A 26838-nucleotide genomic window follows, 5' to 3' on the forward strand; every position below is an offset into this window, starting at 1 on the left:
TTCTTTCTTGAGGTACTGTCAATTTAAATAGTACTCAGTAACTTTTCACCGCAACATGATTGATGTTTTCTTTCAAAAAGTGAATTTCATTTTAAAATTAAGAGTGGTGAATCAAAACATATCACCATAACATCTTTACTTATAACCAGTTCGGTTTTTTTTATCTTGTACGACTTCATTTGTCAACTTTTTTTTTTTTATTTGGGTCCTTCAGAAACAACTCCCCGTGTTCCACAGAGTATGCCACGAGGCTAAATTTGTCAACTTTGAGGAAACAGAAAATATCAAACCGGTTGAAAACGGTACTAATGGTCAGAAGAATATAAAAGCTATGATCGGGTAAAAAGCTAAAAGTACTTAAAGGCTGTATAAACATTGAGTGAACAAGTTACTCTTTATTGCATCCTTCCCGCCGAATCTGAAGTTTGAGAAGTGAAACTATTCGATTCGATGTAAATTTATGTTATTTTATGCGCCTTAGTTTATTGATTCAAACTTCATTGTTATTAATTATGACTGTGATGTCGCTTTTAATTACTTTTCGCTAACATTAAGGTAAGAAAAAGGAGGGCATGTTAATGTTTGTGTTGCCTCATTATTAATAATTGTTTTCTTATACATTGTAATTGATGAATTCACTCATCTTATACTAAGTGCACTCTAAAATGTTCTAAATCATCATGTTAGAGACGTAACATTCTATTATTTACATGCTCTCGAGATGTTGAAACATGTTCGTGGAAGGCCTGTGAATAGAATGACCATGTAAACAATGGTTGTAAGAGTGTAAACAATGTCGAAAAGATTGTATAAAGATTTTGCATGAAGCTATTAGATCTATATCACTATATAATAGCTTCATATAATAGCCGTTATATTCTATTCTTGAATGATATACAAGATTGAGGGTAAACAATGTTGATATGATTGTGCAAACATTTGACGTGAAGCTACAACATGCTCATTTGAAATGGTGTAATAGAAGGTTGATGTGAAGAGAAGTTGAAGCTAGAAGTGACAATTTCATGACTACGATTCCATATGCGTAGTTCTCCAAAAGCAGAATATCTTTGACGTGTGTCGCAGAACAATGTGGAAGGATTTTCATGGAATTAATATTCTCTGATCGGAGGAGGAAATGCTTCAGTTCTTAACAAAAGTCAGTCTCATTGCAGTGAAAGAAAGCTAAGTTTCTTGCCCAAAATATATTGCTAAAGTGGTTTAAAAAAACGATCAACACAAAGAAGTCAGAGTTAATTGGTGTAACATTGTTTGTATATGTTTTAGACGAGTTGAATATTGTGTCATTTTTTTGATGGTGAGCTTTAATTTTTGCGATATTAGAAATATTTGCAAACAAAAAAGTCTTGGTCACCAAGGAACCAGAACCTTGATGCAATAGTCACCAATGACTAGATGCAAGTACCTAAATATTGTTTAACCTTCCAGCAGGCCTGGTCTCTGTACCCAGGGCTGTCTTAAGTGCATCCTTGGGCTCGAGCATTTACATCGCACTGTCTATACCAACGTGAAAGGTTGTATGTATTTCTTAGATATGCTAATGTTGTGAAAGCCAGTTTCTAAAATTTTGATGTAGCATAGTTAATAAATACAGATTATATAAATAAAAATTGCATTTGTTTTTATAAAATAACATGAATAATAAGTATGTAAATGAACAAAGAAAATAAAACTTTCGTGACTAGAGTTTTCAACTGTTCATTGCAAACATTATGCATGTTTTCGTAGAATTTACGCTTCTCATATAAGGCACTTATATACTCGGCTTTGCAGTCTGAGCAAATGGTTCGAACCCCACCGTCACCACAGTGGTGGTTGGCTGAAGTTGGTTTTCTATGGTTCCTAACTTCGAGGAGCAAATGTGGGTTGATCTCCACATTAAAAAGCCTCGCCACAGACAGCAACAGGCCTGAAACAATACAATTATTCAGTCATTACACTTAACTCTTAGGTCTTAACTCATAAACTGATAGCAGATGACAGCACTACCCATAACAAGCATTTTGTTGCACAGAAACAAACTTCACATCAGGCTTGTTACACAAACGCTCACACCCCAACATGTACCAATTCATTAGAAGTTCCGCAAAGGAATGCGGATGAGGTGCATGTAGGGTTTAGTAGTAGTAGTCTGAGCAAATGTGCTTATCATGCTCTAAACTTGTAAATTTCTGCCAAATTTCACAGCTTTGTGATCCTCAAAACTGACCAGAAGGGTTGCACATATCTCAGAAATATTTATTGCACCTGCAAAGAAACTGACACCACACAGAACGTCGGAAGATGACTTATGTAAGGTGATGTCCTTGGGCAGAAGTAGACAAGGACTTCAGAATGCAGCATTCTCATTTAAAAAATATATATATATGCAGCTGTGTGTGGTTTTGTGCTGGAGTCTTATCGGGAGGATCCAGGTTCAGACCCTGTTGGCAGCATAGTGGTGGGCGGCTGAAGTTGATTTCTATGATTTTCCTACTTCAGGACATGAATGCAAGCCAATCTACCATTTAAAAAAGTCTCTACAGAGCACGGGCATACTTAGATAACATGGAAATTCAAGCATTCATCATCTTTACTTTAAAATATTATATATAATGATGGCAGCACCAGCAAGAACCCAAAACCAGCACACAATTCTGACTTCATATAAATACTTTAATGTGTAGCTGCATTCTTATGCAGTAGCTCTGGCGTTAATAGATCTATTTATATTAATTTTCCTTTTTTTTTTTTCATTTGTGCAGGGAGAAGACGAATTCATCCTGTGATACCGTTTCACATCTTGGCAAATCTCTACCAGTAATTACGATGACCATAATCTGATGTACCTACATTGATAAGTTCATTCCAAGTTATGTTATTGTTAACACTTCAATGGTGGCGCTAGATCTGAGAGATCCACCACACTCACATTTTGTTACGACTGCACTATGAGTATAAGGGGGTGGACTGTCCACCAGTTTTATATTAATAGTTTGGGGGAGGTTTATATTAATGCATCTGATTTATTCTATCACCTTTTCCCAAGTATGATATGTATTTGTGATTATGTGATTGATTTTTGGTTGTGGATCTCATAGATATTATGCCACTATCAGTGTTGCTCGATAGACACCACCGTCACAGTATTAAGTAGGCTAACTCATTTCAAAATATTTTCCATTAGGCAAAGTTTTTATCTAATTAACAGATCCAATATAAGATTCTACAGGGTGTTTCAAGAAAGATGGGCCAACGTGCATTATTATGGTCTTGGTCCTTGACTCCTCATCACTTGATCGCTGTCCTCTGAAAATGCCTGTCACTCTGTGCGAGCAAAATTTTGAGTTGTACCACTCCTTTGGGATGTCCAAAAAGACTGAAATCATGGTTTGGTCCTGGGTCGATCAACTTTCTCCCAAATCATACCATTGTCAAGACCATTTTCAATATGCGTGCCCTGCACATTCTCGCTTATATCATACATTCTGTTTTTGCAAAACACTAACTACCCTTTCTTCGAATTAAAATTTGGTTGTTTCACAAAAATACTCATTCGTCATTTTTTCAGCCAGAAAAATGTTCTAGTTTTTAATAGGGGATTTGATTATCTTAATCAAAATCATAAATTCATTTGATTATCATAACACAGATGGACTATGTGCACTGACCCCCCCCCCCCCCCCCCCCAGGTATCATTGCCCCACCTCAATAATTCATAAATTTCAATGGAATGCATGATGTCACTTCCCCCTCCCCATGCAGCGACCCTTTGAATCTGATAGATAAGGCTAGGTTTTATTTTATTCGCTAAAAATCCGAAATTGTTGCCAATTAGTTAAAAAAAACCACTTTATTTCAAGTTTTTGACAAATCAGTAAAAACGTTGAATTTTTAGTGCATAAACATTCTTGCCCTACTGATAGATAAGGGACATCCAGCATCCTCCTCCAATGTTTCTTTCATGTAAGCGTTTCTGTTTGGGTGTTTTCAAGATGAAAAACAATATAAAAAAAGGAACCATTGAATAAAAAGTTGTCACATGATTATTATTTAGAAAAATATTGTTCTAGCGAGTTCTAGAAAAATTGATGGAAATTCTTCAAAGGAAAGCCCTCACAATGCCATCCCCTAATACCATGGCGTGCTACTTTGGCATGTGTTGGCCACTTCTTATGTGAACAATGGCAGCAAAAGCCTAATAATATTTCTGTGGCTCCCACATCTCCAGCAGGGCCCAGAGGCTAGGATTTTTGGTGGTTTCTCTAGTGGATTTATAGTAGGGAAAAGCAAAAGAAATTGCCCCAAGGCTGTAGGGGCGCAGGCGTCAGGTCACCATGGCAACTAAGAAATTGCTCTTGGCACCTAAAATTGTCATTGTGTAATTACTAACTTTTGCAGGCTGAGAGCGGCACAAATTTTTGGAGCATATCTGCCATATGAAAGAGGGGCATTATGCCCTGAAAAAGTAAAAAAAATATTATTTTTGATTGTCTTCTTCAGATGAATTTTTTTTTTTTTGGGCGCTTAAAATATTATTCTGGCACCTCAACTTTTTTTTTCTGTAATTTGTCCAGTCCTGCTAACCACATCACATAGGGGAGACATGAATCTACTGGATAGTAATGCGCATAACATGAATTAAAAAAACAAAAAAAAAACTATAGGGAGGATGTTTGGAGATGTTTGGAATCTGTTAAGCAGGTGTGAAGGGTGCAATCTCACCAGGCTGTGAAAGGTTAGGGGGGCCGTAAAAAGGGATTTCATTGCATTGATTTTTTAACATATAATATTTTATGATAACTGCTTCCAAAAAGAGCCAGAACTTGAATCTCTGTTGATGAAAAATATATGGTCGGCTGAAGATTGTTTTCTGTGGTTCCCAACTTCAAGGCACAAATGCGAGCCGATCTCTCCTTTAAAAAGTCTCACCACAGAGAGCAACAGACATAAAAACAGTACAAATGTAATTCAATCATAACACACTCACTTCATTTCTCAAAAAATATAGAGGACAGCACTGAAAAATCAAACACAACACTAAATACGCACTCAGGCTGTCAGGTACATATACAGTTACACTTTCGGCACAACTCAATAAGTAGTAAATCGCCCATAGATGGTGATAGACCTGAGTTGTGCTCGGTTTGAAGAGAAAAAAAAAAGATGAAAAATATGTTGGTTTGTTAACAGACATGCATATGTTAGGGAATCGAGAGATCTACTTCGTATACCTACTCTATCTTATATCTATCCTCTCTTTCTCTTATCTGTACTTATCTATTATATTGTTTTTTTCATTTGTTTCCCCTTCAACTTCTTTCTCTAATGTGTGGTTAGGCTAGGACAAAGCTACCGTATTTATCGCTCATTCATCAAATAGAAATCATCTGAATTTCTCACCAATACTGTGTAAGTAATGGGGTTAAACAATTTAGCATAGAAACCTATGGGAAATCATGTTTCAGCTAACACAAATGTTATTCTGGAATGAATTATCTTCGTTAGCCAAGATGCTAATAAATTGTTTCGAAAGAAATTGTGTTTTCAATGATTTCATTTTTTTATATAAACATCTAAAAAATACTCATTGAATTTAACCGTTTTGTAAAATAATGCAGATTTGTTAAAATTTCTTGAAGTTTAAAGGTTATTTTGTCTTATTTTTCACAGGCGGGATGTCTAATCTTTAAAATGAGGAGTCATTTGCGATCTTCAAAATTCACATTGTGCTGAACTACAGTAAATGGAGCATATTTTTATCAACTGAGAGAAGATCGGGAAAGAAAAGATTTCTCACACTTTTCTTTGGTGATGAGTTGTATTATTTTAATTCATCTATATTTGTCTGACTTCTCTTTGATATATGCTTTCTGATTAAATTATAGCATTGACAGGTGTGGAGGACGCAATCAAGTCCTTAGAAATTATCTGGCCATCAAAGCACTTCCGTGTTTGACTTTGCCATTGGCAAGTGGCGTCTAGTTGTCTTGCTGACACCAGTACTTGTAGTCTGCTTTGTGGAAAGTAGTAATGCAAGAGTGTGCTCATCCCGGCTGAAGCATCCAAAGAGAATTGTTTTGATGAGCCCTCAACAGAAAAACTATCTGTGTGGTCAAAATTCCCATTATGGGCTACTACTAAAACATAGATGTACCTTGTCCATATTACTCTGCGGAACCTCTAACTAATTGGTACATGTTGGAATGTGCGTGTACGTGTAGTGAAACCTGACGTAAAGTTTGTTTCTGTGTAATGCTTGTTATGTGTAGTGCTGCCATCAGCCACTACTTTTTTCTAACTATGAGTGCAGTGTATGATTGAATAATTTTATCGTTTTAGGCCTGTTGCTCTTTGTGGTGAGATTTTTCAATGGGGAGATGGGCTCGCATTTGCACCTCAAAGTTCGGAGCCACAGGAAACCAACTTCAGCTGACCACCACTGTGGCGACGGTGGGATTCGAACCCGCTTCCTCTCGATGCGAGTCCATCACTATAACCACTCCACCACCACAGCGGCCCCATGATTGGCTGCCTGCAGGGTGTCCCTAATTCCAAATAATGATTAAAAATCAGTGATCATATTAGAAAAAGTTGGCTACCCAGCTCTGCATGTTTGACGACAAATTTTCTGAAAGTGCCATTATGTGCGCTGCCATTTGTACTACTTAACCATATGTGCACCTGGTACACATTCCTATCTAGCACTTCTAACACATGCCAGAGTGTGTTGACTGGCGTAATATGACTGACATAAAAATGTTAAAGTCACACACATACCCTCAGTCAACACATTCGGTCAGACCAGATCTGACAGAGCCCAGGTTGTGTCTGGTCTGACAGAATGTGTTGGCTGAGGGTATGTGCGTGACTTTAACATGTTTATGTTGTCAGAGTCACATGCATGCCACATGCTCTACTGATGCTGCCATCTGTCTTCCATATTGTGAAGTAAGGATGGCTAATGCCTGAATATTTATGTTATGCATGCATCCTGTCAAAGGCCTGCTTGTTCTATGCGGAGAACATTTTCTAATGGGAGACTGGCTCGCATTTGGTCTCGAGTCTTGTTCAGGATGTGAAGGTTTGATTGAAGACTGCATCACTTTTTCACTGTTAGTGTTAAGGGGGCGTTCAAGTATTACGTCATCATCGATGGGGGGGGGAGGGTTTCCGATTTGCTGACTTTTGATGACGAAGGGAGGAGGGGGGGGGTTGGATAATGCTTACATCATCAACCACCTTTATGAAAATATGAAATATTCTTAATGGCATCTCAATCTGTGCGCCAAAAATGAGAAAAACCTTTCGATAGTTTGTGGGCACTTGAAGTGATATCCCCCCTATTGATAATTCCCCTACAGAGCCACTTTAGTGATCTCTAAATGTTTCACGGATCCAAGTGATCTGGAAATGTGCCACGATATCACTCAAGTGATCCATAATTATGTGCCATGGGTAACTTGAGTGATGTAGAACCGCACTGGGGGCCACTTAAGTGCTCTAAAACTACGTCACATGTCACTCTGTGTCCCTGGACATTTAAGTAATCTGGAAATGTGCCACGGGCCACTTAAATGATCTGGAATTGTACCATGGGAGACAACCCATCTGTAAATGTGCCGCTTAGTTCACTTTTACAAAATTAGGTTTTGAGGAGGGCAGGCCGCATCAGATAACCCCCAGGGCCATATCTGGTCCGCGCGCTAATGACCTTTATGCAATTTATCATTATATGGTTTATATAGAGGGTGTGGGTCACAATGAACTTATTAAAGATAAATTTTGAGTTCATAGCCTTTGAATAACATAGAAATTAACAGAAATTGTTTATAAGAACATATAAAGGTATTTTCTTCTGAAATTTCAATTTAAAAATGTTTTTTTGCATTGAAAAAATAAATTTTTGATCGTTGGAGGGTGCACGAGCCCTCTATCCCTCCCCCCCTTCCTATGTACGTCTCTGATCCCACCAGTATGCGTTAGGATTCAGAGGGGCAGAGCTGATGACGAAATTTTGCTGACAAGAGGGGGGGGGGGTCAACAATGGCTAAAAATTTGCTTACGTAATACTTGAACAGCCCCTAATACAGAAAAATATCCCCTCCACTGTTATTTTGATTTTAATGCTTTAAGTGGTTTTTAAAATTTTCCTGATCCACATTATAACTGCCACATTTGAAATTTCCAAACCTTCACAAATTGCCAACTATTTTCAAGAACAATTTTTTTTAAACCGATTACGAGCTCGTAACTGCTTTCCCCCCCCCCCCCCCAAAACAAGAAAATTTACTCCACTCATCACTTTTGTTCCCCTTACTATGATATAAAAACGCCTGCCATGACTTGTGTGGCTTTCTAGAAAGAGAAATACTTTTCTTGGGGAAACAAAATCGTTTTGTCTTTTTGTATTAGTTAATAGAGAAACAGGAATCAGCACTGCCATGGCTTACTTCGTTTTAAGGAGTCACTACGCTTACGAGGTCATATTTTTGGTCTCCAAAGAGTGACTTATTAACGAGGTTTAACTGTATTTATATGGAGTATATATTTCTTTATAGTGCTGAAAAAAAGTGGGGGGGGGGGGAAACAGTCTTTTCTTCTCGCTCCTCCTCTTACCTAACCTTGAACAATAGCTAGCTGAACTGCACCCACGGGCAGTTGATTGATTGGAGGGAGGATGGAAAATATGTTTACTGTAAAAACAACTTCAACACGTTTTTAGAAGCTCAGATATTTTGAAGTGGCTGAAATAAAGCAGATCAAGTTATATGATCTGCAATCGAGATATCTCTGGATTGCTGCTGAAAGGGTTAAGTTACCTAGAGGTGGGATTTACGAATTCCACGTCATCATAGTGATTAAATAGTTTGAATCGACATCTGAAGTTTTGTATGTGTAATTGGAATCTAAGGACAATACAAAATTTTCAAAATCTATGTCAATGTGTTGACTAATACGTAAAGGGGTTGCCCAGTCTCAGAAAATCGTTTTTAAACAATTGTTGTTTTTGCCTCAATGTGTCTGTCCAATTGAACTAAAATGTTGCTGATTTTTTTTTTGATTGAAACAAGAGTTAAGGGCATAGGCGGAGATAGACTTGAAGTTTGGGGGGCATGGTCATTATTGCTGGAGAGCACGATGATGATGTCAATTCATATATACATTAGATCGGTTAACTCCACTTTTGACGTTGCCCCCCGCATCTCCACCCGTGGTTAGGGGGAGAGCTAAACATTTAAGAAGTTGAAAAATAAGGGTTACTTTAGTGTATACGCTTTACTTTCAACTAGCTTTGTTTAATTGCCATATGTTTTTTTTTAATTTGAATATAGACGTGACTTTTCAAAATATTTTATGACTTTCAAATCATTCTCTACATTTCATATACTATGATTTCTTACCAAAGCATCTATTTTGTAGGTAACATGGAAACTGTGCAGTATTTTGACATTCTGGATGACATACATGGCGATGATTATGATGACATATTGGTGGAAGAATCATTTGAAGAATTAGAAAAATCCATTCTAAGTCTCTTGGCCGAGTCTGATTCGGTCATATATGAGCTGCGAGAAAATGAGAAAGAAATAGACACTGGTGTTTCTGATTGTGATTCTGATCTCCAGAGGAAATCGAAGAGGTTTGAAGAAGAAGAAGAAGAAAGCGGAAAAGATTCCGGTTTGTGCAAAAAAAGATGTATAGAGAATCACCTCGTTGATGTAGAGTCTTCATTGTGTGCTTCTGTTGGAAAATTTGAAGATGATGGTGAGGCAGAGTCATTTCGGACTAAACTGTTTACTGATCGCCATTCACCAGTTCCCATTAAAAAGGAAAGCAATGAAGCTTTTGCTGAAATACAAGATAGCTTGATCATAGAGACACAAGAGGAGAATGTTAGTTCTGAGATCAATCATACTACTTCTTTGATTCCTGTTGCAAGTGTTTCTAGTCTAAAAATAGGTAGCAATGGTATGCCAGACTCTGGTATAGTCTCTGATGGTGATGAAATTTTATCTAATTCTGATTCTTCCGAATCCGATTCCATGGAGCTTGAAGCCACAACTGCAGCTAGTCTTGAGGACGGATTTTCGGAACCTGATATTAATCTCAATGCGTCTAATGGAAGTCTTGTGCAATCTTATCTTGATTCCTCATTTGCCACAATAGTTGACGAAAACATTGTAATAGATGATGATTATTTCTGTGATGGTGAAGAAAGGTCTTCATCAATCATCGATGTTGATCTAGAGAGTTCAGAGGACAGTCCTCTTCCAATCACATCCAGCTCACTTCTCGATGAGGAAAGCGTGGATATAAATGATGAAGTTTCAAATGATTATATTGAGAATTCTGGGGGCTTAACCAGTAGCATTTCAAATGGAAATCTTACTAAGAATCTAGGAAGCACTAATGAGGTGATAAATTCTGTAGAATGTGTGTGTCCTTCAAAACTAATATTACCCGTGAGTTTTGAGCAGGAACGAAAGAATCATTCCAACAAAGACATCTGCAATAATTTGGATATCGCAAATAACAATGAATCAAATTTTAGTTTTTCGGGTCTTTTTTGCAGTGAGAGACTAAATCAGCAGCAAGATTTATGCTCGGAATCAGTCCAACTATCTAGAGTGAAAACTGGTGATGATACTGTGGTTGATGGTGCACCTGATGAATTTTACCTCATTGAGTCTGGACAAACAGCAGACGTCACTGACTGTGCGGAAGTATCTAACATCAACTCCAAGGCTGAGGATATCATCTTGGAATATTCTTCGAGCAGTTTAAGTTCAGATTTCACAGTTGTCGATGAGGCATTTAGTAATCACTCGCAGAACAACTTTGATGGTTTCAAAAATGAAACTGAATTCCCTGTTGAGGGACTACTTAGGGACAATGGTGAAAGTACAATGAGTGAACGCATGGACATAAATCCAGGTTTGAATCAAGTTTATGTGTCTCCTGATAATGTGACTGATAACTCTAATGAATCATCTGTCGATATATTAATCGTTGATCAATCAGAGTGTGATGAGAAGTCCTCTCTAGAGAAAAAAGATGATCATGTAGTGAGGAAAGGCGATGGTGAATCGAAGAGCGTTCATGTCGGAGATCTGAAAAATGCTGTCGTCTCTGAAGATCCTGTGACTGGTACATCAGAGATGGTAAATAGCAGAAGTGATATGCCTTGCAAGAAAGAAGATCCAGTAGATATTTATTCGGCTGAAGATAGCAGTTCTCATGAAGTTATCTTCTTATGCCAGAAACATAGCCATTGGGTCGATAGTGCTTCAGCAGCCATAAATCCATCTTGCAAGTTAGAATCAGATAAACTTCTGGAAGTTTCAAGTACTCCTGAAGGTACAAGTGCCAAGCAATCAACATCCTTCGGCAGCGAAGAAACTAATGATATAGAGCATCCAGACTGGGAAGTTATGAAAAAACTTGAAACTGATGAAGAAAGATACAAAGAAGTGCGCCGCTGTTGGCGATCGAGGGTCATTCCGGATCCGAATCGTGACCTCACATATCATTCACATCGGAAGAAACGTGTATCCAAAGACCAACCTCCCGCACCTGTTTCTAGGAAGAGAGGACACGATGAAATTTCTTCTCCTCTTCAAGACAGCAGAGTGTCCAAGATACCTTGCAACAGAGTCATCTCAGACAAAAAAGAAATGATCAACCACCAACTCAAACAAAGAGAGGAAAACATGAAGTCTCAGTATCGCAGAGAATTTTCCACATTGGAGCGTAACCAGTTTCAAGAAAAATGCTCTTTCATGGACAGGAACAAGATTTATCAAAACCAAAACATGCCATATTCTAATGTATTTTTTGTCAATGGCGATAATTCTGTTGATGTCCATATCGAACAACTGCTCAGAGAGCACGCTAGAGAAAAACAAAAACTGACTGAAAAGTATGATTTAATGACCATGGAAGTCAGGCAGTCATTCGGGTCGAAATACATAACGTTGGAGAATGCCGAAAAAGAAATTTTAGAGTTTTGTAGGTTTTACAAAGGTTTGGGGAACAAAAGTAATGACCCTACTGCTTTGAACGAGAAACAAATGGTGGAACTATATGAAATCGAGAATATGTATGACCAATTCAGAGAGCTTTATTCTAAATATCGGGGTTAATGGATTGTCTACACTTGTTAGTGCAGACTTTGAAAGGCAAATAGTTTTCCATATTTCTCCCTCGTAATTGAAGCTCCCTCTTGAAAAAACACTGTTTCTCAGGGAGTCATAAATTTTTATTCTCTATGTAGACAAAATGCATGCCTGATAAGTGAGGGCTGCTAAATGTATGCATGCAGTAAAACCTGTACAAAACTGAATGTCAATAGACTGAAATAATATTCCATTTTAGACAGATTTCCGTTCTGTAAAGGTGCAAATGAAAAACCTAATTATTGAACAGACTATATTTTGATTCCGTTTAAGACAGGTTTCAGTCTTGTACAGTATCCGTCTTAGACAGGTTTCACTGTATGTATATATATGTGTGTGTGTGTGTTTTATGGTAAATATGATTAATTCGGTTATATTATGCACAATCACGACCATATTGGTAAGTTTGATAAATTTTTTTTTAATTTATCACATTTACTGGGGATTATGCATAATACCCAAGCATCATTGGTAAACATGATAAATCACATCATAATTGTCATTTCTTATTGGTAAATATGATAAATTGCTCCCATATTGCAGTGATAAGATTTATTATTTAGATGACCATACTTGTGAGTCAGAGTCTGAACCGAAATAATCATCTCCAATTTAACGAATTCTTCTTAAAATCCTTAAATTCCTATAATTTATTCCTGTTTGGCAAATTTTGAAATCAGACCTGAATATAAGGAATTCCTATTTAGCAAATTTTATGATAATACCCAAATTTAACGAACTCTCACATCCAACAAACTTTTTTATTGTACCCCACCATCTAATATGCAGTAAAAGTCTGTTATAACTAGTATGGTGTATAATGGCAGTCTTGATACAACATGATTTGCAGATTTTCTAAGAGTTAATGTTACAAAAAAAATATAATAAATATCCACTTATAACGAGAAGTCTTTTGTAATAAAAATTTTTCTTGTGATTGTGAACTGTCGTTATAACAGACTCCTACTATATTTAACTATCTATTCTCGGTATTACAATCTCTATTTTAACAAATTCTATGATTCAACATATTTTGAATTTAATTTTTTTTTTTTTTACCAGCTCTCATTTAACAGATTTGCACAGAGATGGCATTCGGAGGAATTTTGAGAAATTCATTAAATAGGAGTTCATCTTATTAAGCTCCAACTGTATTTACCAAACATAATACCGAGACTCATTTTGTAGTTTTTTTTCATAATATTTATTAAATTCGCCAATTACACTAGGGCAAGGGTTCACAACTTCCGGCCTGCGAAAGTTGTTCCGATGGAAACGTATCATTATACACAACACAATAAATACCTACAGGCTGACCATATTTCATTCATAAAAAATATGGAATATTGCGTAAAGTAGCCAAGTGAAGGTGTCATTCACAGTTGAAAAAAACAACAAAGCAACCCAAGTTGCTGGGTACAGAGGAAACATCAAATGGAGGAAAAATTGCCAATTTACAGCCAAAAATTGTCGGAGAAAAGTAAAGTTGGTAATTATATCCAAAAAAAATTGTCAAAAGCGAGTAAAATTACTAACTATCATAAAAAATTACCAATCGTGGAAAATGATGAGTATCTAAAATTTACATTTTGACGTCAAAATATAAATTCACCAGAACGTAGCCTATATATTAGACAAATGTGCGCAATCAATATATTTATAATACTATAATTATTAATATAATTCATGAAAATATAGTCTTTGCTCTTGATTTCAAAAATTAAACTAAGCCTTAACAAGAAAAGAAACGGGACATTTTACAAAAAGTTGAAATGGCCAAAATTTTTGTAATATCCTGTAAAATACGGATCATATGGTTACAATCTATACTCACGTTTGTGGCGCATTAGTGGCAGAAATACTGCAGATCGTCCACGGACTGAAAAGGCTGTGAATCTCGGCGCTAGGGTATATGCATAATCATAGCAAAAGGTGATAAATTTCAAGTATTTACAAAATTTTCCAATGACACTTGAGTATTCTGTATAATCATCAGTAAAAAGTGATTAATTTATCAAACTTGCTGATTAGCAATTATACATAGAAACCAGTTATTATGCATAATAACGAATTTATCACATTTACAGTAACATATATAACCAGAAATTACATAGTAATCCGGCCTAAAAATGCCACATTCAAAGCATTCGGTAGCTAGAACCAATAGCTAGCTGATACCAAAATTTGTACACATGCTACTTGAAGGATGCACTCAATGATCCAATATGAGACAAAACTTACAAAATTGCTCGATGGAAGATGACCATTATGTGTAGATAGCACAGAAAACAAAATTAGTATCAAAAAACAAAGTTTATTTTAAGTTCCAATATTAGACATTTCAGTAAGTCACACATGATATGGCTTAATATGTTTCTACAGTATAAATTTGTTTGAAGCCGATGAACTTGATGCGGAACTTCGACTACTCGTGCTGTTTTGCCGTGGGTAGGAATACCGGGGTGGGGGGGGGGGGAGACTGACATAGTCATCATCATGCCCCCCTCCAGACTTTCAAGTCTATCTCTTCCTATTTGTTTTGCACTGGGCTTGAAATATCAAAAAAAAAAATTGTTACCAAAATCTCTTAGAAGTCAAACCGCCCTCCCTTCCTAGAACTTGGTTCAAAATTGTTTTTTCTGGTATTCAGTGACCCTTTTCCTTGTTAGGAGACATGCTGACAAAAATTCTGTGAATTTTGTGTTGCCCTTGCGGTCAAATTTAGGCACCAATTCCAATATTTTAATCACTGTGGGGGACCTAGCACTTGTCAAGCCCTAGCTTTGTATGTAATTATTCCATGATTTTTAGCATATATTTGAGGCATCCTCTAAAAATAATAGTTTTGCATAGCAGACATGTCTCCCAGATTTCTACCAGATCTCCTGGACTCCCGAAAAGTTTTTATATCTTCCAAATTTTGAATGCGATTGTAAAAATCCTTTTTTTTGTGGGGGGATTTTTCATAAGAAAGTTGTCCTTAACTTCTTTTTCCCACCTCCACATTGACGTAACATGCATAGATTGCCACCATTGTGTCAAATCACAGAGATGGATGATTTTAGTGAGTAGAAGACATTATTCATCAAACAGCCAGCATCAGTATGGTCAGTGGGCAGAATGACTTTGATCACGCATCTCGAATTTGTCCTATTGTGGCAATTGTTCTACAATTTACAACACGTCCTCAAAGTATCTCCTGGAAAATGACATGGTTTTAGGTTTGGAGATCACAAGTCAAGGCAGGGTACATACGATCAATTACTCTATTATTGGTATAATGGTGATATGCAAAATTAACGGATATGCAACGGAGGTGCATCGTCATATATAAAAGGGATCATCAAATCGCTGAACTACAGTGAGGGGTACTATCAATAGTTCTAGAGCATGTCACGATATTAAGCAGCTGCACAAACCATGTTGGAAAACAATCAACAGTGATTTCTTTCTGGAATAAACACAAATGTGACAACCATCAGATTGCAAAAGAGAGACCTCTATCTGGTAATATTATAACATTTTTTTTAAATGATTGCTGGATCATATATATATTCAGCACATCCATTGAACAGTGTGTGTATGAATTTTGGTATTGCCTAACTATCGCTCATGCGCGGTTAGAACTAGCTCATAAAAGCAGGCCGAATAATTTCAATGCTTTCATAGTGTAGTTGTAAAAATTCTATTTAACCCAGAGTCAACGACAAATCCCTTCATTTCCTAGTCAAAACGTGTCCTCTTCCCCTAAATACATATACTTATTAGTATTTGTTGTGATTTTATTTTCAGAGTTGATGTTAACATGATGGCGAGACATAAAAGATTTAACCAAACAAGATAAATGTTTCGAGTAATTAATCAAAACCACTCTGTTACAAGATATTACCATATTATTATGATTTAAATTCTGTGAACGTTATTTAATCGATCTGGATGACTGCTGAGCTAATAATGTATATACTATATTTTCAATGTGCCAATTTTTTTTATCGTTATTTTATGAAAAAAAAATCTGTGATCTACTTCAAGATATTGCGACATTATTTAATATGTTTTGTGACAATAATTAAAGATGTTATTTTTTCTTCGTTATTGGTGGTCGACATGATATGTGTTGATGCAGTAATCACTGGCATTGGTAAACCCTTTCAAATAAGATTTTAAAAAAAGTTTAATGTCAAATGCAAAGGTGCCAATTTACCCCAAAGCCTTCCAAATTTCGTAGCCCTATTAAAATCTTCTGGTCGGAAACCAGACTAATCTGATTTTTTGTAACTCTATAGAAAAAAATCCCTAAAAATCCTCAAATTATGCTTCCCTTGCGTGAGAAATCTCTAAAGATAATACTGTTTCAGTCCTTGCAATTCCAGGATGACCGTTTCTCTAGGAAAAAATATGGGAAATTTTTAGGATTTTAAGTATGGGAAATCGGGGGCAATTGTTGCCAAATATGATGTCAAAAGTAAGCAAAGTTGCGAATGACTGCTGAAACTGCTGAAAAATCACCAGTGGCAGAAAATGAAGCGCTGCTACTGCAAATCACCAATGTGGATAAACATGAATTCTACAAAAAAAAGTAGAATGTGACAAGTTATGTCTGATACAATATTCATATTTTGTAGTCATAATTTTTGTTTATAAGTTGAAAAAATTATTTTAATACTTGATTTCACAGTGAAGGATAAAAAAATTCAAGAATTTTCAATTTGTTGAAAATACGGCTGAGAAAACAAGACTTTTTGCTTAAAAAAACAAACTAGGATGGCAAAGCATATGGGCATGTCCCCGAAAATGGGTTATATGGTAAAATATTTTATCACGTGATAAATTACAGATTTTACAAGTCTTGGAATTGGCACCTATGCAAATGATATTGAAATCATGATTAGGAATGTAACTCATTGATTTCAATGCAAAAGTTGAATGTAACTAATATTGTGGCTGACCTCAGGTATTGCGATAGTTATTTATAGTTATATGTTATATTTGTTCTGATGCTGTAACATAACTTACATCTATATGTATACGGAATAAGTTGCTAGGAAAATTTTGTCTGTAAATGTCTAAATTTGATAGAAATGTAATTTACGTGGGTTTTTTTTTTCAATATTGATGGCTCTGTTATAGAAATGCCAGGGTATGTCATTTGTATTACATTCTAGTTACATGCCTTTCCTGTCTTAGAGCAGAAGGAATTTTCCTTTTAAGTACATGTGCAATAATAACAAGACCAAAGACGGGTGAATTTCACAATGTTATCAAAACAGAAGCAGCAGGACTTCATAAAAATTGAGTTTGTGTGGCACTACATCAGGGCTTGACGAATTGGGGGGAAAACTAGGCACCAGACAAATTTTTCAAGGGCCTAGCATAGTTTTCCCCCAATGAAATGGTCCTAAATAATGTTTTTTTAAACTTTTCCGAGACTTAATGAACCCTTTTCATGTCGGAAGAGACATCATTATAATAAAAAACATTGTATCATTCTCTTAAACACATTCTTCTCTGATTTAGCAATTACGTAGAAAATTTTAGGCACCGATACTAATTTTATAGACACCATGGCGACCTGGTATATCAGATTTGTAAAGCCCTTCACTACAGTGTCACCTATTTTTACAGAGCATGCGTATTACTTTACAAAACAGTAACAAGATGGGTTCAAGGAAGGATGCTCAATCTTAATGTCCGCTACTGTTCAGAATAGATTCCCATGATGTGGCTCCTCCACAATAGGCTGAAACATGGACTTGTTAGTAGGGAGGGGTCATAATTTCTGGACAGTGGACGTCACAGGGACTTCCACCGTGCAACGAGGTGGCTGAAAATAACAAAAAAAAAATGCCCTTAAAGAATATGGATGTCAATTATATCCAGCCATATAATTGACAAGGTCTTATGTGTTTAATGTTTTAAACATGCTTATAAGAAAACATAGGCACAGCAAATTTGAGAGAGATGTTAATTACTACTACTACTTTACCATACATGCACCTTGTACACATTCCTCTGCGAAAATTCTAATGAATTGGTACATGTTGAAACGTGTTGTGTGAGTGTATGTATGGTCTTATATTGTTAGAGTTAGGCTTGTTTTCTGTTCTTCCTTGTGGTGCCATCTGTGTTCCATATTGTAAAATATGGTAATGGAAAGATGGTAAATGTGCTTGAACTTTCATGTTATGTAAGTACTGTGTTGAAGGTCTGCCTGCTCTCTGCAGAGAGACTTTTTAAAAAATGGGAGACAGGCTCACATTCGCACTTTGAAGACATTAATTACTATAGGCCAATAATGCATTCCTATCTTTTTGCAACCTAATAATATCAGGGGAGAATGTGTCAAATGTGCATGCACATCATTATCAGAAAAGCATTGCTACTATCAATTCGTGTCAACACTTTTTCTGGTGACTAGCAGATATTTGAAATTTATATATTTAATTACAACTGGAATCAGCATCTGCCAGTAGTGCCGCCTGTACTGTGTAGGTCTATCAATCTGAAGATTCCAGGTTCGAATCCACCTCAGTACAGCCTAAAAAAAATGTTCCTCCCTTTCATTTTTAATTTTTTGACGATCTTTGAATTTTTTAAGTTGGTGATTTTTTTTAATAAACAGTGGCAAAAGTTAAGTGTGATTTATTCTTAATTCTAGTACGTAACCAAGTGTAGGTTCACTTATACTCAAAGCTGATATTAAGCATCCCAACATTTCCGGAGTGAGGGAGGGCATGTGGGACCATGATGCTTATGCTGCAGGGGTTGGCAGATCAGAGCCTTTATTGAAGGCATTTTATTGCTCTATTGTTTCTGTTTTGTAAGGTGACGGTGATATCTCACAAGCCTTGCTGCATAGATTCTTGCATAGTCTATTGACCTAGTCTCATATAATTTGATTTATTGTTGAGGTTCTGCTTTACTTGTGATGAGAACTTCGCTTTAAAAAAACTTACAAGTGAATGGGTAATACTGTCCTGTTCATACTATTTTGTCTGTTTCGTATGAATATAATTTGTTGTGGCGTTTTTTCTGTCTATATTTAAATAGAAAAAAAAGAAAGAAGTACATATATATATATATATATATATATATATATATATATATATATATATATATATATATATATATATATATATATATATATATATATATATATATATATATATATTATATATATATATGTATATATATATATATATAGTGATCTTTGCAAATAATCTAGAAAATGTGCCAACTTGCAAAAAAATATTTGACCAAAGAGCATGAAGCGTGCAAGAAGTCATAAAATCATTCAATGTATGAAAGGTATTTTTTCAGTCAAAGCTAGAAGTATTGTCGGACTGTACTGTATTTATGTTGTAAACTACTTTTAATGTTACAAAAGTTATTTGAGTTGATTGGGGTCGTTTGTGATTTAAAAAAAAATTCCTCTTGACATTCCACCTGCTCGAGTGGCAGGTGTATCTTCAGGAGTTGCGCGATAGAGCCTGTATTTTTATTATTTCTTCATCCGCTAGGCTTAACACTCTTCCCACGATTGATCCACATGCTTTACAGGAAAACTCAGGAGCACGCGCAGTTTAGTAGTAGTAGCAGTTGTGGTGCTGGAATCTAGACGGGTATCAAACAATAACACCAGCCATTTCAATACATCAAGAGTAATAAAGTGCAGTGTGAGGGAGAAGTGTAAATATAGGCTGCATCTTCTAATTGGTCATGAATATGTCCACCTATTGAATGAGAAGGGGAAATTTATAGGAAATGAATCCCCCCCACCCCCAATTCTAAATTTTCCATAGGCCTAAATTTTTACATTCAGAAAAAAAAAATGCATAGATATTCAAGTCATATTTGGTTTTTGTATACAGTGTGTTTATTATTTACATATCCAAGGATTCTCATTTATAATTTGTGTATGCGTAATGTAAAAAGAAAATGCTTTGGTGCATTTTGCGTATGAAATATTTAATCTATGTGAAGTAAAAAAGAATTGTAGCAACTCAAATGATGGCAACTATATGATAGTTTCCCCGTCCATAAGAAAAATAGGCTTCTGCTTTGTTGGGAATATGTGCTAATACCATGAATTTTAACAAAACTTCACACAAACATTAGTTCCTACATTTCAGGTACAGTCAGACCTTTCTAAGTGGATACAGATCATGGATGAGTACAGAGGTACCTCAGTAAAAGGATTGTGTTATATTGGTATAGGCGGGAGGGCAAATGTGGACATTCGTCCCCCATCCTGTTCACTATACTCTCCCTCTGCAATTCATCGCCCCCCCCCCCAATCATTTGAGGAGTCTGTATCCAAATGTGATACAGATAATATGTAGAGAAAGATGTCTTCTCCAAGTGTTGATACGAGATTCCTCGAAAGAATGGCCATATTTGGAGATTATGATTTTAGGAAGAAAATTCATCTGTCTCCACGGGGCCTCAAACTCTGTCTCATTTGTCGGACAAGACAAATTTTTTTCCCTAAAATCCTCATCTCCAAATATAACCAGTCTTTCAAGGAATCTTGCATTAACAAGTGGGGAGGACATATGTCTTCGTCTACTTCATCAAATACCAACTCTGGCCATATCGCTATATTGCAATTTACTGCCATTAAGATGAGTTGAAAATGAAGGCTCTGTCTATCAGTGGTTGCCTCAAGCTCGTTAAGGAAAATATCTTATCTATATTCTCCCTCGGGTTTGAACCTGGGACCATGAAAATCTTCACGGTGGTAGGCGAGCATCTTACCACCATACCACTCGCCATATGTCTCCATCTGGTGGCCTATGTCATTTACGAGCTATTAGTTAATTGCTGCCACCATCCATGTACAAAGCCATTCAACATATCCATACAGTAAAACCTCGTTAAGTCGTCACCCTGATAAGTCGTCACTCCGGTTAAGTCGTCATTTTTCTTCAGACCCTTCAGCTCTCATAGACTACAATGTTATTAAACCCTTGTTTACTCGTCGCTAATTTCGGTTAAGTCGTCACTATGAAAAAGTTTGAGAAAGAGGAACAGACTATTTTTATGGCTTCCATTAAAAAAAAAGCTTGTTAACAGCATTGCCATGTGCTTAAAAGTCACCATAAAATCCTATATACCCAAACAGAACAGTTTAAGTAACGAAAGTTACTCTGGGGAAGTTCATTTGCCGACTAAGGTTTTTGCAACAATGGGAACTCTTCAAGCTAGATCTCATTTCTGCCTGGGCTCCATTGGAGAAACTGGACAAACTGCGAGACACCCAAGCTCTGTCGCAAAAAGCAACGTAAGCACTTCGCCCCCCCCCCCCCGGGGGGAGGGGCATCTCCGGCAAAACCAAAATTTATTGATATGTCAGAGATTACATATTGTGCAAGGAAATCAGAAATTATGTAAATCGAAGAATCAAATTAATCAAGTTAAAGTCAAAGTGCAATGGCATGGATAATAAATAATCATAGAAAACATGGGCTCTACTAATTTAGGGCTTGAAATTTAAACAAAATATCTTTGTTGAAAAAAATTAGACATTCTTTCCCAAGTTGAGGTCTTCCATTTACTTTTCCCTGCCCAGGGCCCCTCCACAAGTCAAAAGTGTTCGCGATTACTTTGTAGTTGTATCATGAACTACTAATGAAGAATTAAAACACTAAAATTAAATTTGATGTATATGTAAAATTAATGTGCAATAGAGAGTTTCTAATATTAAGGAAAGCTACCTATTCTAACAGTTGCTCTGTTAGTCTAAATTAAAAATTACTGGTATATAAATCAAAGTGTTCAGTACATTTTAGCACAATAATTTAAGTAATCAATAATAAAAAATCCCTTTTTTTTGTCTTTCGCAATCTATAAATTTTATTAATATTGTTATTTTGATTCACACTTTAATAAATGTCATATAACTTTAAATTTATAATCAAGGTTTTACTGCATTATACACTGCAAGAAAGAAATATTCTGTTTCCATAGCTTAGAGGTAGAGCACTCGTCCGGCAAACAAGAGAATAGTATTCGAGTCTCCTTGTAGGCAGAGATAAATTTTTTCCCTAAAATCATCTCCAAATACAACCAGTCTTTCGAGGAATCTTGTATGATGCAGATAAATCTTGACATTTTGTGTTCTCTGAATCTTCCCCTCCATACTCTCATGTCAATTAGATAAGGGCCGCAGAGCTCACTGCATTTTTTGTGACAATTACATGCATTGGCATATGCAAAGGAGCAGAGATCATGGTGTATTTTTGCAGTAAAAAAACAACCCCCCCCCCACACCTTGAGAAAATCCTGCATATGCTACTGCTCAAGTGATTTTTTTACCCTCCTGTATCCACTTATATGGGTCTGAGTGCATGTATTTGAATCTTTTCCAGAGCTGTGATACATAGGTCTGTGTAGCATATTGGTGTTCATTTCAGAATAAAGTTCCTGTCCTTTGTGGCCAAAACAAGAGCTTAGTTTATTAGATTTTGCGCATGTTATAGTGATGTCAATCTTTGTCAAAAGGGCCACTAGAAGTCAGAGCAAAAAAACAGGTGGTCACACCTCTGCTGGCGAAGTTTTTTCTGTACCTAGTTAGTCACGATTTTTGTAAAAAAAAAAAATTTGCATCATAAAAGTTTTTTTAATGTAAAAAATTAGTATGCTTTCAAGTTACATGCTAGTGAAAATGGAGTTCTCTCGATCAGCTTATCTAAAATTTTGCATTGGTGTGGTCTATCACCCCCCCCCCTTTTTGCATCGAGTTTCAATCATGGTTACCAGGTTTTTGATTCGTGACAGTTTTTGATGTGGGGAATCAAATATGTTGCTTTTTCAATATCAAACTTTCCATTGAAAATACATATGTTGATTGTGCATGTAATGTTACTATTTTATACAAAGAATAAATACTTAATATTATTACAAAATAATTTCCTACTCTCTACAGAAATGTATTGGACGATACATTTGTATTTTAAAATATGCAATTTGAACGGAGTATAACATAAAAGCTGTGAGAGAAACTGTGGAATGATTTGATATTCTTCAATTCAAGATGATTCTCAACCGTTGAAAATTTTCTCAACTGCTTATATATGTATATACAGTAGACTCACATAGAGATGTAAAATTCTCGAGAATAATCTCATCAAGGAGAATATTCAAGAATATTCTCTGGCAGGACTACTGTTATAAATAACTTGAGAATATTCTTCAGTTACCGAAATCTTTTCAGAGAGTATTATCAAGAATATGTGTAATAACACACATGTAGACCTATTATAAATAAGTAATCTTGATAAATAACTTGAGAATAATTATTATTTTCGATAAGAATATTCTCTAGTAATTCATAATAGTAGTCCTTTGAGAGAATATTCTCTGTTCCCCATCTCTCTTCCCGTCAAGAAGATGGGTATATTGAAGTTTGCAGACCACAATATTAAAGTTTGAAATCAAGAAAATTAAACCAACATGGCTGAATTGCACAACTTTTAAAGAAATGTGAGTGATACAGAATTTAAATGTATGTGCATTGAAGAAAACAACAGTTCTGTATCTTCTTAGAATGAAGGTGATTATATAAGAATAGCTTCCTTTATCAATCAACTTTGGTTTAATTTCTTTTGTTGTGAACTTATTTCTTAAAATTTTAAAATAAAATTTTTTGAGGTTTTAATCGAAAGGTTTCTAAAATCTTTATAACCAAACTTTTAAAACCTCTCATGACCTGGAGAATATTCTGAGAATATTCGCGAACTAAAGTTGTCATTGGGGGTGATAATACCAAAAAAAAAAAAAATTGTTTTGTTGTAAATGTTTCAGGCAATGAAAACTGATTAATATTTCACAATATAAACAAAATTAGTAAAAAAATTTAAATTTGAAAGAAAAATGAATATTCTCGATTATTCTCCAATTTTTACATCCAGGAGAATATTCTCAGAATTTTATCGTTCTCCTAGAATATTCCCACCTCACATCTCTAGACTCACACTCAGCGGCGCATTTACAGGGGGGGGGGGCGGCTTAGTGGGCTATAGCCCAGGGCAATGACAAATTTGATTTAATGAGGGGCCAAAAAATTTAGAATAAATCCGCCTCTGCCGAGACAGTAAGGGACTAGGTCAGTGAGTGAGCAAAAGAGTGACCTAGAGCGTGTGAAAGCACGTGAATGACCGAAAGAGTGACCTAGAGAGTCACAGAGCGAGGGATCAGGTTAGTGAGTGACCAAAAGAAAGATCTAGAGCGCTTGCAAGCATGTGAATGGCCAAAAAAATGACAAAGAATATGCAGTGTTCAAAAGAGTGATCTATAAAGCAAGGAATCATGTCAGTGAGCGACCGAAAGAGTGACCTAGAGCAGTGGTTCTCAACCGAGGACACATGGCCACCTAGCGGTACTGGGATACTTCAAGGGGGCCATGACAGGTGGTTTGAAGGGCTGCAGAGAGCTAAGAAGAAAAATTAAGGTGTCAAGAAATTAAAGCTTTTATATTAGAATGGCTATACACTTACAGAATCCAACAAAACCACCCATAAAACCAGGGCCGGCTTAGGGCATGGACCCACCCGTGCCTCACTACCTACATTTTACAGCACGTTATTTACGATGGGATTTTTCGCAGGCCCCGGCTAGATTTTTCACAGAACCCTCCCCCCCCCCATATTAAAATTATAGAGTGAAAAAACAAAAAATGATTAAAACCATATCAGGTCCGGGGCTGCAGCTCTGTCAGTCCTTGTGAGAGGTCATGCCCTGGGGTCTCATGTCCAAAAGTGACCCCCCCCCCCCTCATGATATTTTGTATAGTATAATAAATTTTGAAAATAATGGAAATATGTAGACTGTTTATTTCTGGTTAAGTATGGGACTACCATAGCATCACTTTGCCTAGGGGGCGGGGGGCATGATGCTTAGACGGTCCTGAATAGAACTCGGATTAGCGGGGAGCTCAATAAATTCTAGGCCAGTGGTCTGGAGGCCAATCTTATTTACAAAATTTTCATTCAGTATAAATTCACTGAAAAAAATCAATTCAGTAGGTATAAAGGATCTTGCTTCTAGATGAGGATCGAAGACTCTGGGTAAGACAGGGGAGCCACGAGAAAAAAAATATGCTTCAAATTGGCCACGGGCAAAAAAAGGTTAAGAAATGCTGACCTAGAGCATGTGCTAGTAGGAGAGTGACTAAATAACGTACAAGCATGTGACTGATCAAGATAGTGTGCTATCATGTAAATGATTAAAAGAGTGACTTAGAGAAAGTGTGAGTATGGGAGTAACGCGTAGAGTCACTAGTGTATTTGCAGAAGGAGGTGGGGAAAGTAGTCAAGAAAAATTTGGACTAGAATGGAAGAAGGGCAGAGAGCAAAATTCGTGTAGCCCACAGACAGTAAAACTAAAATTTCGTACCGTGACCAATAGCTGAAGAAACCCTGGCTGAAACTGGGTTTGTACGACCCATTTCTAAAAGGGGCGACTCTCCCATTTCTAGAATTTATGCGTATCAAGTTTGGGTCGTGACCCATGGCTCAAGAATCCCCCGCTGTAAATGGATTTGTATGACCCAACTCGGATGCCCCTGCCAATCAAGTTCGAGTCGTGCTCATAGCTCGTTTCTAAAACCTATGCGAATCAAGTTTGGGTGGTGACCCATAGTTCAAAAACCCTTGGCTTTAAATGGATTTGTACGACCCATCTCAGAAGCCCTTGCCGCTTAAATTCGGGTCATGACCCATAAGCTCAAGAATCGCTATCGTAAGTGGATTTGTAGGACACATTTTTGAAACCTGTGTGAGTCAAGGTTGGGTCGTGGCCCATCTAGCTGTAAATGAATTCGTACGACCAATCTCAGAAACCAATCAAGTTTGGGTGGTGACCTATAGCTCAAGAATCCCTGGCTATAAATGGATTTGAACGAGCTATTTCGGAAGCCCCAGTGGCCCATAGGTTAAGTACTCCTGTTTTAGGTCGAGAATTTTCCTAGGCACCTGTACATAGTTTTTCTTCCTTTTTGCTAAATTCTCCTCCGCAATTAACTTGTCGTTTGTTTCTTTAGAATTCATTTTTGTTTCAAGCAGTGGCGTCGGAGCCGGGGGTGCTGTGGGTGCTCGAGCACCCACGGAAGTTTGTAGAGCGGGTTCGAGCACCCACAGAATTGATTCAAAAATCGAAATTTCCTATATGAATCTCAAGACGGGCACCCACAGGTTCGAAACAGTTCCGACGCCCCTGGTTTCAAGTGATGAGCATTATTATTTTTTCCATTTCTGGTATAATTTGATATTTCCGCTAAACAGGCGCTATGTCCATCTGTCAGTTTATATTTGTATTTTGTGAGCAAATACGCTACTTACTGTATTTATAGACAGCCGGCCCGGGGGCCTCAAGAGAAGAGAGGCCTCAGAAAAATGAGAGGTAGTTGAATTTTTCAAGAATTTGGCAGGTAGGGCCTCACAGAAAAATCACTTGGCCCGTGATGCTCTTAAGACGATCCTGTTTACAGGGCGTCACGAAAGTAACGGGCCCATTCGGAAAATGGATTTAAAAAACCCCCGAGATAGAAACGCCCCATTTGCTGAATTTTGCTTACTCGGGAACACAGTAAATTCTCGGTCAGGCAGAATTTCAAAATCAATTGCAAATTTTTGCAACTGATTTGATGCTGCAGTCGGAT

The 26838-nt window shown here is 36.6% G+C and overlaps 1 protein-coding gene across 1 annotated transcript; it reads left to right on the plus strand.

Annotated features, from left to right (window-relative positions):
* The first annotated feature begins 425 nt into the window (after positions 1 to 425).
* Positions 426 to 13035, plus strand: LOC149089076 (uncharacterized). Its single transcript, XM_089237215.1, has 4 exons — positions 426 to 555; positions 2766 to 2845; positions 5674 to 5811; positions 9424 to 13035. The coding sequence occupies exon 4, from the start codon at positions 9429 to 9431 to the stop codon at positions 12144 to 12146; it is 2718 nt and encodes a 905-aa protein (XP_089093341.1). The 5' UTR covers positions 426 to 555; positions 2766 to 2845; positions 5674 to 5811; positions 9424 to 9428; the 3' UTR covers positions 12147 to 13035.
* Positions 13036 to 26838: the final 13803 nt, after the last annotated feature.

The sequence above is a fragment of the Pholcus phalangioides genome, unplaced genomic scaffold (assembly GCF_987345545.1).
Source record: "Pholcus phalangioides strain wild (caught in Gottingen) unplaced genomic scaffold, Ppha-v1.0 ptg000002l_1, whole genome shotgun sequence".
Classification (NCBI taxonomy): domain Eukaryota; kingdom Metazoa; phylum Arthropoda; class Arachnida; order Araneae; family Pholcidae; genus Pholcus; species Pholcus phalangioides.

Coding starts and splice junctions, on each gene's coding strand:
- LOC149089076 (XM_089237215.1), top strand. CDS start 9,429: ATGGAAACTGTGCAGTATTTTGACATTCTGGATGACATACATGGCGAT.